Genomic DNA, 13,783 nt, shown 5'->3' with positions numbered 1-13,783 from the left:
TATTTGAGTTGAGATAGGCGACTGTCTGTCTTTGCCGTCATCGTCAACAGCTTTCTTTAAACAACTTCTACAAGACCACTAGCCTTGATGTTTGAAGGCTCAAAACCTACTCACCCGATGAGGCTAAACATCTGGCATTATTCATTTATGGTTATTGAGACAATCATTGGGGGATTGAAAAAATATTTGGTATTTCAAATCTTTTATTTACCGTAACAAGTATAAAATATCAAATGAATTAACACAGTTACTACTTCTTCCATGTCTAAATATTTCAGAGACTTACAGTGATAATAGTATTCAGAATTAAGTTTTACAATTATTAATAGCTATTTGTCAGCATTTAAAGTACCATTTGATATCTACTTAACCAAATTTAATATGTAAATTAAAAAAAACACATGTTCAAAACAGCACTGAAAGTAACATAACAAATATGTAACGGGTCAGTCATAATATATTTCAATTGTTCATGAAAGATGACGAGCATTATCCACAAACAGCATCATCACATTAAAGGTGCTGATTGGACTGAAAGTTCTACACAGGATTTCGGAAATAGCAATCGGCTTAATGTGCAACCGAAAGTACATATTTCTCTCACTGATTGCCAACATATGCCATCATCTACACAAATAAACAGGTTTAGAACAACAACATTGTTATAATTCATTTATGGAAAAAATAAAATTCTGAATAAGATTATACCTAGAAGTGTCATATGCTTTATGCATATTTAACCCCTGACAATAAAAGAATCCTAAACTACAGGAATAAAAAAAAAATTGAGACCAAAACAACAGTTTCATTAAACAAGGATACACAATTTACAGGTGATAGGCATTTAAACAGTGCTTTCATTGTTCTTTAGATTGGTACAATATCAAGTAAAAGTATTTATAAACAGTAATGATTGTTTCATTTTATATAACAATGAAAACAAATGATCTCAGTAAATATAGAATTTATGAAAAAGCCTATCTAAACACATATAGGAAGTGTGATACACATAGCTCTATAGGAACATCTACAAGTAAACAAATAAAAAAACAAGCAAGATTAAAAATGGCAACATCATAAACCAAACACTTTGATCACAAAACACAAACAGTTAAAAAACTGGTTACCCCTATAAAAAAATACAATATACATTTGGTAATACTGTTTCCACCCTATACAAAAGTGACAAGCTTACTTACTTATTTCACATACTGCATACGAGAATTAAACATTAGTTAGGAGATTTTGGAATGATTTCTTGTTTTCCTCTAAATATAAACTCTGATATCGGAATGGTTACTAGTATAATTGGTTTAACTGTTCTATAACTACCATGTGGATAAATTAAATCGCTGTTCACTTATAACGATCCCTGCTTATTGAACATTATCCTAGACAACTTAAGACAAAACAGTTACGTCAACCACAGCCTTCGTGTTTGAAATAATCTCAATAACTCGGGTTGTGGGTGCCTATTGCTTACAAAACATTGCTTGTATGCAAACTACTTTTACATGTCATCTGTGAATGTTTAATTTGTTCAAGTTTATAGCTTAAGATCATTATGTTAGCCAGATCACAAGTCAAATTTTTTGCATGAGTTGGTGAACCTATCAGCACACGTGAAAAAGATTTGAGCAAACTGCAGCCTTAACTTGTACGGGTACATACATAAACAGGTACGTGAGCAAACTGCAGCCTTTACTTGTATGGGTAGTTACGTATACAGGTACATGAGTCTAATGCAGGCTTTACTTATACGGGTACATACATATACAGGTACATGAGCCAACTGCAGGCTTTACTTGTACGGGTAGATACATAAACAGGTACATAAGCCATCCCTAGCCTTTACTTGTACGGGTAGATACATAAACAGGTACATAAGCCATCCCTAGCCTTTACTTGTACGGTTAGATACATAAACAAGTACATGAGCCAACTGCAGCCTTTACTTGTACGGGTAGATACATAAACAGGTACATAAGCCATCCCTAGCCTTTACTTGTTCGGGTAGATACATAAACAGGTACATGAGCAAACTGCAGCCTTTACTTGTATGAGTACAACCAGTCTTATGCAACCTCACTATTATAAAAAAGTTGTACTTCCTGTTTAAACTTTGTTTAAAGACGTAAAATAGTCAGTCCTCCTATAGATTCGATCATCAGTTCAACACCCTCATCACGAAGTATGTCCGTTGATTAGACATGGTACTAAAATATCTTAAACCAGAAACTATTTGATATATAACAATATCTAAATATACAAATTAGGTTAAACTAAATCCTTATTTTTTCATGTATGATGTTCACAAAAATATCTTTCTAATATTGAATACATTTTCTTGTTACAAATGTGTCAAATATGGCAACAGTTTCATAGATACTGGAACAGAATAATACTTTTTTTTGTAAAAATAAATGTTTACATAAACATAATATACTTAACACAATATATTAAATGAACACACAACATTTCAACTTACATCACTATGAACCGTGAAGATTTATACATACATTTGTGATAAAAATCCATATTAAACATATCACAGTGCTGCTGTGCATCTTGGGTAAAAAGAAAGTATACAAATGCTTAAATGCATACATGTATGTGAAAATTTCATGTATGTAAGTTATAAAAGATCAGAACAAGCAAAAACGAAAATCATGTCATGTTATTGCAGAGGCAATCGCAGCGATATACATATACTGTACAATTTATATTTCTTGTAAAACATTGACAGACATAAAAGTTATATTATTGTACAACCTCTAAGGCAGACAAAAGCCATCTTAAATGGCAAAGTTCGAAGAATGTGTTGTTTGTTCATTAAGAGTAACAGATTATCAAAAGAATATCAAACTGTAGACTGGTTGACAGTCAGCTGACTGGTTGACAGTCAGTTGTGAAACTTATGGAAGACAAAGGATAGAGCCATGTTATATTATATACCCATTTGTTCTAGCGTTTTTATTATCACAATTGATTAAGTAAGAGCTGTCGTAGTGTCGAGGAGGTGTGCTCGACTATACGCTGCTTTTTCTAAGAGATGAATGTATTAATGATGTGCCTGTCAAAAACAATGAAAAGGAAAAAAAGTCAAATAAAAAAGTAAATAAAAAATCAGGCATAACTTGTATCTAAGTTAATATAGAATTATGTAACCTAATCGTGTGATGGCCTTGAACAACTGTTTGAAATATGAAGTCCATTGAATGAACAGTATTTGAGATCTGAGTTAAAACCTCAAGTTGCCCTAAAACTTGAACCAGACGTTCAAGAGCCATTATTTGTGTTTATTATTACATGGAGTTGTGTAACCTGTATGATGGCCGTCAACAATTGTGTGAAGTATGAAGTCAATAGAATGAAGGTTATAGGAGTTATTTGTGAAAATCCAAACTTCATTGACCTATAACTTTAACCAGACACAACTTAACCTATGTTCCTTAGTCAATCAGGGGCTATAATTTGTATTTAGGATGATGTGGAGTTATGTAACATAATTGTATTATGGTCCAGAACATCTTTGTGAAGTTTGAAGTGAATTGAATGAAGGGTATAAGAGTTATAATTTAAAATGCCTTACACTTTAACAGGATGCGGCCACTGACACTGGGGTGGGTAGTAATTAGCCCTCCTTATTTGTTTGTCATATTGTCCAGCTAAGAAGGTTTATCACAAATAAATTCTGCATAATCATTATTTAGTTAGCATACATAATAACCAAAATGATGTATTTTGTACTTCCAACACAGCAATACATACTTAAAATTTAAAACAATAGACCCAGTTCATTAAAGAGTTTAGTCATAAATTACCAAAATCATACTTACTTTTAGATTTTTTTGCTATTATAATTATGTGAAATGAATTCAGTCTAGTAAAGGTTAATAACAAAATTCTAAGAAGGAACATTATGATAATCCTTCTTGATGTTGTTTCTATAAGATTAAGATTTTCGAGGTTATAATTAAATCCTTTATTGAAATGGGAACAATGGACCAATTGTCCAGAACATTGTATGAGTAGCAATGTTATTAACTTTCCAATAAGCAAATTTTACTTCTATGGAAGTTTCATGGAAACACTAAAAGGTCTTACAATCTGCAGAATATCTTACAAATGTTTAAACAACTGCTTAAGCTGCACTGGTAGAAGCGCATCATAAAATGATTCACCTTTAGATTTGACAATGATGCCTTTGATAAGGTTGCTAACTTAAACAAAGTTCTGAACAATCAGCCCAATATCTATTTGAGACTATTATCCTTTGATAATAAATAAGCATTAATAATAATGTAACAAACACATCAAGGTAGATATTGACTACATGTTTGAACACAAAAATCTCTCATTATATGAGCACTGTTATAATACTAAATACTGAGTTGCTGACAAGCATCCTGGCTGAAACTATGTTGTATATGAAGCAATAATATCAAAATGTGTAATGCAATGCCTCCATGAAACAAATAATTCCTGTCTTCAAGGGCCTAATGGTATATTAAGAAGCGCGGAGTCCGCCCATACCAAGTATGGGCCCCATAGATTGGCTAAAATTCCTACACATATGGTGAGTCAAGGCTACATTTCATATGCATAAAGATCATCTGAGCCATTGCTAAGTTCAGAGATTTCAGCTGCTGGGTTGTCTTTCTTATTATTTTGGGCTATAATTCTACCCTGTTTTACCACCTTAAAAGGTAAAATGTTTGGGTTTTTTTGTCCAATTTTGAGTAAAAATACCCCCTATATTGAACAGGTTAAGAACAATTATTTGTTCTTAAAACCAGACAAAAATAGCCAAAACATATGTATTTTTTCACCTGCAATGTGTGGTCACTAGAATTCATAGCATTTAATTTCATTTTTTTCCAAAAGTTAATTCAAAACTTCCTTTTTCTGGCAAAAATACTTTATGAAAGTCCTCCGACACCATACCCCTAAGAGAGTCAACCCTGATCTGTTAATCAGTCATCATTAAAACAGATGTCATTCTGTCATTTAAAATCATATAAAGAATGTATTGAGAATAGCTAGTGACTGCATAGGTATACTTAATTTAACACTTGAAATAAGAGACTTTCTGTTAATACTAAAATATAACAAAACAAAACTGTGAGGTTTAAAAAATATATGTAAAATTAATTCAATACTAATTCACATTTTTAATCTCTGAATAAGTATATACTTTTGATGTGCTCTTAAAAAAGAAGACATCTACTCGGGCATTTTTATCACATGTAAATGCGTATATAGGTTATCCTGAGCTTTCAGCTAAGTATTATAATCATGTACCAAATCAAGCATGTTCTACACAAAAGCCTAGCCTAATACCCTAGAGCAAGACCTAGGTTATGTATCGAAGAAGTCATCCTTGATTTCAGCATTTTGGGAGGCACCAGGTTGTTTGCGATTGTATGCATTGTCAAAACTGTCTATGGTGTTAGCACTGATGCCCCTGTTCAAACCCCTTTTTTCTGATTTAATCTGCTTTTGTGGGCTGGATCGACCATTGTAAATTTTCTCGTCTGAGTCTGCAGAATGTAGACTATCATTGTTGTTGTTGTTGTTGTCACCATCAAGCCAGGAGTCAACTGGAATGGAAGGAAATAAAAATCTGAGGATTGACTCACATGTGACATAAATCTTATTTATCAACATTGTAGGAAGGATGTCAAAATGTAGAAAGTGAAAAACATCAAGGTTTTAAAACAATTCTCAAAAGTTTTTCATCTCTGAAGTCCTGCTGCTGAGGCATAGATGGCAGTATCAGAGATGGTGATTTGTTTTCATATAATTGTACAGTATATCTTATCAGAAGGTCTCCATATATTCATATAATTATTAAAAAATAAATTATTACATCATCTCTGAATGAAGCATCCACCAATGTGCTGAGGTATCCAATAACACATCCATAACTTCTAATGGCAGATATGATTTGTTCAGTTTAAGGAAAAATACTTTAGGAGGATTTTTAGAGGAAATAAAGTTACAAATTACTATTGACACTTTTAGATTTTTCTTTTAAAACACAGATGTTATGACACAACCAAGCCTTATCTTGTGTATCATACAGATTGCCATGAAGGTATCACAAATAACCTGCCATGCAAGGAGTCTCTCATTATTATCATCTTACGAACAATAATGTTTTATTTCAAACAAACAGAATGAATTATTCAAATCAAACTTTACAATAATGACATCTAATTCCCAATGAAACATACCTGACATTGTTAATTACAATACAAACATTAATTTTAATTTGTTCAGCTCCAATTGCATTTGAATGTCAAAGAACATGTAGGTGATTGGTCATATTTAAAGGACTTTTTGTCACATATTGTGCATACTTATACATACATCAATATAGATTAGCACGTACATTTAAAACTATAAATGTTTAAGCACTGTAGAGGGAAAGCTAAGGACTTAACTTGGTAACAATTAAAGCAAGAGAAATGGGCTTTAATGTGTATTTGAATATTGTCTCTGGCAGCATGTCTGCCTAGTTCCATACACCTTTTTTGAATTATGGGCAAGGTTTCATTTTTTGCACACAAACAACACCAACAATGATAACTATACCTCTACTTTTTTCCAAACACAAACCACATAAATATGGCTTTATTGATAAATTATTTGAATTCTATCCTGCAAATTTGTGCACATAATGTGAGAAATGAGGACCTCTTCAAAGACAACACGACATGCAGCCATTACACCTGTGATATTGTCTCTACATGAACTCAAAAAACACAAACAACGAAAGCTGAAGATAATGTCTACATAGGTGATATGAATTACAAAACAAAATATGCTCAAGAAAAGGTAAATGTTTGATCATACATGTAGACATAGCATTCATAGTTAATACCAACATCCTATGCTTCTGAAAAGTTTGGAAGAATAAAAAGGTTTTAATAAAGAGAGCATGTGTTTTAAAAGTGCATGTGTCGGAAATGTGTTATTGAGCTAATGTTTCTTGTTAACACATATCCGACTTTAAATATAGATTCTTGTATCTTGTCTTGTATCTTGGAAGGGTTGAATGCAAATAATTTCAAATAGTTGAATGCCATTTGAAACATGAGCACCAGGTAGCAGCTAGTACAAACACTCGTCTGTTGTTTTTCAGTAAGAAACAGGTACAACTTAACAATTATTTAAGCCAGAGTTATCGGCCTTTCAATACATGTACATAATTTCTCTTGAAATATGTGAACAAGGTTTTGTCTGAATATATTTCATTCATTTTTAGTCGTTGCAATCTGAAGTTTTTGTATATAAACAATTACAATGGCACCAAGGCTATCATAACATCCAAACCTTACAAGTTAATAAGCATCAGATCAAATTTATATGTAGCATTCAATCCTGAAAGTATGCAATCGAGTCTAAGAGAACAGATGTTTGCTCCATGAAACTGACCCAGGACTAAAGTCAAATGACATAACAAATTCAAACAGATCAAAACCAAATAACTTGCATGGAAATCTATCAGCCACTAAAATATTGAAATATCAATCCTAGCTTAGTAAATTTATCTAATATCTAGACTAATTTATCCAAATATGTTTATATAATAATAACATCACATCTTCTTTCTAGCTAAATAACAAAAATCAAACAACAAATGTTGTTTCTTACTTTCATTGTCTATTTCAAGTTCTGCATGGAAAGTAACAAAAATATTGATTTTTTTAAAAAGATTAATTTCCTTTTATTAAATTAAATGTCAGCGATGTGATTGACTTGGCAGCTGAAGGGCTGAAACCATTTTGGTTTTGGGGGTGTCTTTCGGCAGAAACACCCCGCCGCAGAAGCAAAACTGGCTTTTTAGAAAGCCTATTAGGCAGACTTCAAATTTGAAGCAAACTGGGGTGTCAATACTTACAACAAATAACGTAACATCTTAAAGCCACCAGTTATTTTTAATATTATTTGGGTTATTTTTGGTCACTGGAGCCATAATCACATCCCTGAACATAAATGACTTAGACTTTCTGTTGACTGAGAGAACAACTATGAACAAAACATAAATAAATCGTTATGCATTGATATTCATATCAATAGCATGCTTTTAACTAAGATCATTCTTTGACAAAGGAAAATATCATTTTGTATCCATTCTTTTCTCTTATATGTCCAAAGTGAAAAGGGCGTTGGTCCAAAGTAAAATATAACCACGACATTTATCAACTTATTATTTTAATTTATTTTCATTTTTAGAGGGTAATTACCTTCATCAGCATTGTAGTCTTCGTCTTTCTCCACCTCGATGTCCAACTCCTGGTCAAGGTCATTCAACTTCTTCACCTGAAATACACCATACAGAATGTAACATTACAGAAGTGGATTAAAATTGTATACACTAAGGCATGTAAATTGAAGAGGACATAATCATTAAGTTCAGTGTTTTACACTCTGTCCCCAAGATATCTATATTCAAACATGCATCCTTTAAAAAAAAGATTTACTTTTTTTACAAAAAAACTAATGATAACCAAATGTTAATCCAAGGCTGTGATGTATTCCCACATTATTCTACAGTGTGTAGGCTTAAATGTCAAATTGAGTGGTAAATGCCTTGGGTACCAACTGACATTAAAACATATTGGTGATTTCTGGCATGAACGCCCAAGAGTATCATGATATGAAACCAAATTTACCCGTTCCCTTGCTCGTTGTGCCCTCTGTTCCCTCAGCTGCTGTTTAAGTTGACGATCTTTTAACTTGGCCTCACGAGATTTTCCTGCCGACTCTAGTGACTCCTCTATCTGTTATATACATAGCTATAATTAGATTCATGTCATTGGAATCCAACTTTGTATTTAAATTTACAGTATCAATTCAAAATACATGGATTCTGTTTTAAACTGGTACTTGCTACTCTTATCATAAAACTTGCAATATGCAAAAGGTATACATGATGGTTGTATTAAGTCAAAGGTATAAGCAATTTTCATTATTTTCTATTGCTGTTTTGTTATACACTAAACAAAATTCGTAACCATCCACCTAAGTAATCTTCTGATATTCCTTCTCCTGTGAAATACGCCTAATTACAAATTAGTTTCACGAAAAGACCATTACATCGTACACATGCTGTGAAAACTTGGTTCACATATTTTGCGTTGTCAAAAAGATACAGTGTCTCAAATGACAACACCCTCAATCATAAAAGTCACAAAATCTAACATAGCGTGTAAAGGAAGAAAAATAAAAAATACCACCCTTAGTCACTTTAAAATGGTATTACATCATATGTGAGACTGAAACACAGTCATCGACAGCTTAATTAGTTCAAATGAATGTTCAATTTTATTTAACATTACCATCTATGTGAAACAATGCCTGAGACAAAAGATTGCTAAAAATACAAAAACAATGAAAATTTTGATTGTAATTTCTTTTCCTTGTAAGTTTTGGATTTAGGAGTGACCGCATATGAACTGTGTTTTTTCTGCCGTTTATGCTTCGATTTAGCTGAATTTTTCAAAGAATATTGCCACGAGATGGCGGATATGAAATACTGAACTGTATATTGATTATACTTAATGCACTTTTCAAGAAGGTTACTTTACTTAGTGGCCGGTTAGGAATTTTGTTTAGTGTACATCACATGGCAACCATGTGAATGACTGAAATTCAAATTCTTCAGACCAACCATTTCCTGTTTTTCCTTTTGTTGTAGCTGTTGATCAAACTTCTGGGCATCCAGAATCTGTCTACGTCGTCTAGATGCTTTAAGGGAAGCACTTTGCTTTCGTTTCAGTTCCTACAAATAGTTCATATTTGTAAAAAATAACATTAAAAATATTTTTAAATTAAGTCAAATACTCAAGATTCAAAATGCAATCTTATATTTGTGTCTGGAGGTTTTCACTTTTTAGAAAATGAATTTTAAAATAATTACCATTTAAGTTAAGACCACACAAACAACATGTAATCAAAATTTAGCAATTACATGTATATCATTGGCAATACATATCAAGTAATGATGCTGTACTGACCGACTCGCGTTTCTCATCAGCCAGGCGCTGTTTCTCAGCAAGCTCATTTGCTGTCAGTTTTGGAACATTGAGGGGGTCCAGCCGCTAAAAGAATAAGAGCAGTTGAAATCAATTAAGCATATGTATAGCTGTGTGCAATGCTTAACTTCGCATATCTTCCAGTTAGACAGTTAGTAATGATAGTAGAGCCCAGTTATGAAACAGGCTTGTACTCTTACTGAGTCATTGGACTTCACTTGTTACATTAGAATAAACATAGTAGCGGACGCATGTCTTGTGTCTGACTTGATCTACTATGGATTAAATACTTGTCAACCAAAACATACCACAGGGCTGACTGTTCAGACTTTGTTAAAGTTATTAATGTGATTAACAGTATCGTTGTTGACTTTGAAAGATAAAATATTTTATAATTTGCTCATGTTTATAAAGAACAAGTACAACTTGAACAATTGTCTCATATTTTATAATAAAAAAACTGAAATAAAAAAAATTCATAGTTCACAACAATGAGTTTAACAACATTGTAAACTTAACAAAGTTCTGAACAATCGAAATAAAACAGTTTAGGTCAGTTGCAGGAATAAAACCTGGTACCTCTGGGTTGTAGTCAGTGACCTTATCAACTGTACCACTGGGGACATAAGCCCCATGGTTGGCAGAATATGTCAACATTTGAATGTGTTTTTTTTGTATTAGGTGAAACATATTTGAGAACAAAGTACCACATGAATTACACAATACTACAACAAACTACATTGTATATTTTTTGCAGACAAATTTCATTATCAGCTAGTTGGGAAATACACATCAGTTTAAACAGTATGTGCATTTCATAATAATGTGTCATCTTTTTACAAAATAGAAAGTATCAAGTGTTTTATGTGAGTCACTTTTCAATAGCATTGTTACCTTTATATACACAAAAGAACCAGCTTACCTTAAGTCTTGGTGGAGGAGGTCCCAGCAGTGCATTATTTGTCTCCTTTCCGTCTAAATCTAATGTGAATGCCACTGATCTCGGCACTGAAGTAATACATCAGAAGTTTTTAAACCATGTTACAGTTAATGATACCTGACTTATCTGCTGCACCCTGCCCTCTTTATATTATAATCTTTTCGATACATGTAAACGGTACATGTTTTTGTCAACTTGATAAATGTTTTGTACTTCAACCCAAACTGTTTTTGGCATTTCTTTTTACCACTTCACCCATGAGACTTTTTTACAGATGAACATGCTGACTTGAAACTTCCCTAAAGTTAAACATTTTAAGTGTAAGAAATGTTGCAATAAAATATTATGCATGTATTGAAGGCCAAATAGTATCAAACAAATAAATAAGGTGGTATCTACTATCTAGCAACACTTACTCTTTTAAGAACTGTGATAAGAGTACAATCTGATTCTGTGAATCATTAATCTAATAGATTCACACAATAATTAGCAGTCTGAGAAATACCTGCTTACAATCTAGCTATAATCTCATTAAGGATGGACTTACCACGCAAATTACTGAACCATCAAAGAATGCTGGTGTTAATTGAACTTTTATCTACAACACATTTATTATTGATGGGGCACTCTGTGTGGAGTGCAAGGATATAAGACAGTGTGGCCAATACCCTCTATGGGACCATGAAAATGTGACATACTACAGAGTCTAACTTAACGAGTCCCATGATGATTCCAGGTAATTGTTTTCCAAGTAAATTTTAAATAATTAAATGAACAACTGGGTTCCTTAGGGAATATCAAGATGAAAGTATAATTCCAAAACTTATATATAATCATAACCACAGCAAAGGATAAATTAATTCTTCATAGGAATCCATGATTTAACATATATCAATTTCTAATACTTTCTCTACATAATCTGTTATCAAGCAAATTATAACATGCCAAATACCGCAGGAGTGCCATGCTGGTCAAAGTAATTTGCTGACCACAGAAAATGTTGAAAATATCTTAAAAATTATTGTTCTCAGAATTCACAAAAATAAGGAATTTTGTTAGGTAATTAAAGTTTTTTTTTAATTTAATCATGTTTTTTAAAAAACTTATATGGCATTTGCACTGTGAGAGTATGAAATAAATTATCTGGCTTTTTTGGTGTTTATCAATTATTTCCATGCGAAAATGCTGAAGGTGAAATATATTATCCATTAACATTTGAATGATAGCAAATACTTAAGAATAAAAGTTTTTCATAAAAAAACACACACACAAAAAATTATCTGAAAGATATTCAATAGTGAGAACGGTGAAATAAGCTTGATTAGAATTTATGGGATTGTTTGGTAATCTTTGCTATTACAATACGATTAGCATGTTTTAACTTTTTATGTTCTATATATCCTCACTAGTCTCGAGGATAATCATTTATTACACTTGAACAAATACTTACATTGTCAAAGATAGTAATATCTTAATACAAGTAGATAAGCCTTAAACATATTTCTTCTGAGTTATAGTATAAAATCTTACCTGGATTATTTGTCTGGGAGTCTGCCCTGTTTGCATTAGAGTCTGTAGAAGATATTTGCTTGCTATCTGATGGATTGCTAGTTTTTGTTGTGCCATTCTGCTTGGGGCGGTCAAGCGGTGCCTTGTCCTCACTGACTGCTGGCCCAACCTGGGACTGACCACAACCCATAGTCCACTTACACGTTGCCTTATACAGTTGTATTATCGATGGAAGTAATTAAGATTTCTGGCCCACTCCTTAAAACAATCATGTTTGACAATATTAAAGTAATCCTGGGAGGAAAAGTAGCCCGTTGAGGGGCTCAAACACATGACTGCCAGTACAGTAGCACGGTGCTCTAACCAACTGAGCTAACCAGGTTCTTACCCCCACACACTACACTCCCCCCCCCCCCATAAACCTTAAAGGCTGGTCCAGGTACTATAGCCTTTTATTTCTAACAACAGTAAAGTAATCCTGAATGGAAAAATGTGCCTGGTGTGAGGCTTTTACTGTCAACAGCTGTCCAGAACACCAGCACGGCACTCGTACCAACTGATCAAGCTAACTGAATGGCTATAGCTTGTTCTTACCCACACACACACTACAGACTGTAACAGTATTATATAAATCTTAAAAACAGTATGTTCTATATTGTATATGTCTACATGCTGGCATTTAAATGTCAAAAACATCTGTGTGTCAATTGGCATAACATTGGTTATACTGTAAAACCAGACACATCATGCGGCAATGATCTTTTTTTTATTATAAAAGACTGATGTTGTGAGAAGTGTATATCACCAAAATATATCATAAAGGTTTTTAGAATACCCATTAAAAATATAGTTTTAAAGGTGATCAATGACAGTATATTGACATTATATCAATATATTTAGGATGCACGTGTACATTAAGACTAGTTGTCTTAATTACAGTAATTATAATTGGTAATTAATCATTAATAAATCTAATTAATAATCCAACTGATAAAATTATTCACAGTTTAATTAATCAAAATAAAAACGAGCGTAAGTTATACAATATAAAAGAGAATTACTTACTTGTATTTCCTAATTTAAAAAACTTCTGAAGTTTGTATACAACATGCAAGAATGTCAATACACAGGTGCTCGTGACGTCACTGGTAGCATGGCGACATGTAAATAACGACTGTTAATCATCGAAAATGAATACATTATTGTATTGAAAAACTATCATTGTGATTTTAGATAATTAAGCCGAATTTTAAATGGAATTAAAAGACATTGTTATTCTTTTTCATGG

At 32.5% G+C, this 13,783-nt stretch overlaps 1 protein-coding gene across 1 annotated transcript; it reads right to left on the bottom strand.

The window, feature by feature from the left end:
- Positions 1 to 199: 199 nt before the first annotated feature.
- On the bottom strand, positions 200 to 13,620 carry LOC128207619 (inner centromere protein B-like). The gene is made up of 8 exons (XM_052910659.1): positions 13,561 to 13,620; positions 12,517 to 12,753; positions 10,969 to 11,054; positions 10,029 to 10,112; positions 9,683 to 9,793; positions 8,685 to 8,792; positions 8,256 to 8,331; positions 200 to 5,603 (listed from the first exon to the last, which is right to left on the bottom strand). Exons 2-8 carry the CDS (start codon positions 12,683 to 12,685, stop codon positions 5,362 to 5,364), a joined length of 876 nt encoding a protein of 291 aa, XP_052766619.1. The 5' UTR covers positions 12,686 to 12,753; positions 13,561 to 13,620; the 3' UTR covers positions 200 to 5,361.
- Between the last annotated feature and the right edge of the window lie 163 nt (positions 13,621 to 13,783).

The sequence above is a fragment of the Mya arenaria genome, chromosome 11, assembly GCF_026914265.1.
Source record: "Mya arenaria isolate MELC-2E11 chromosome 11, ASM2691426v1".
NCBI lineage: Eukaryota > Metazoa > Mollusca > Bivalvia > Myida > Myidae > Mya > Mya arenaria.
The sequence above is the reverse complement of the archived record's forward strand: the minus strand, read 5'-3'. Positions and strand labels throughout refer to the sequence as shown.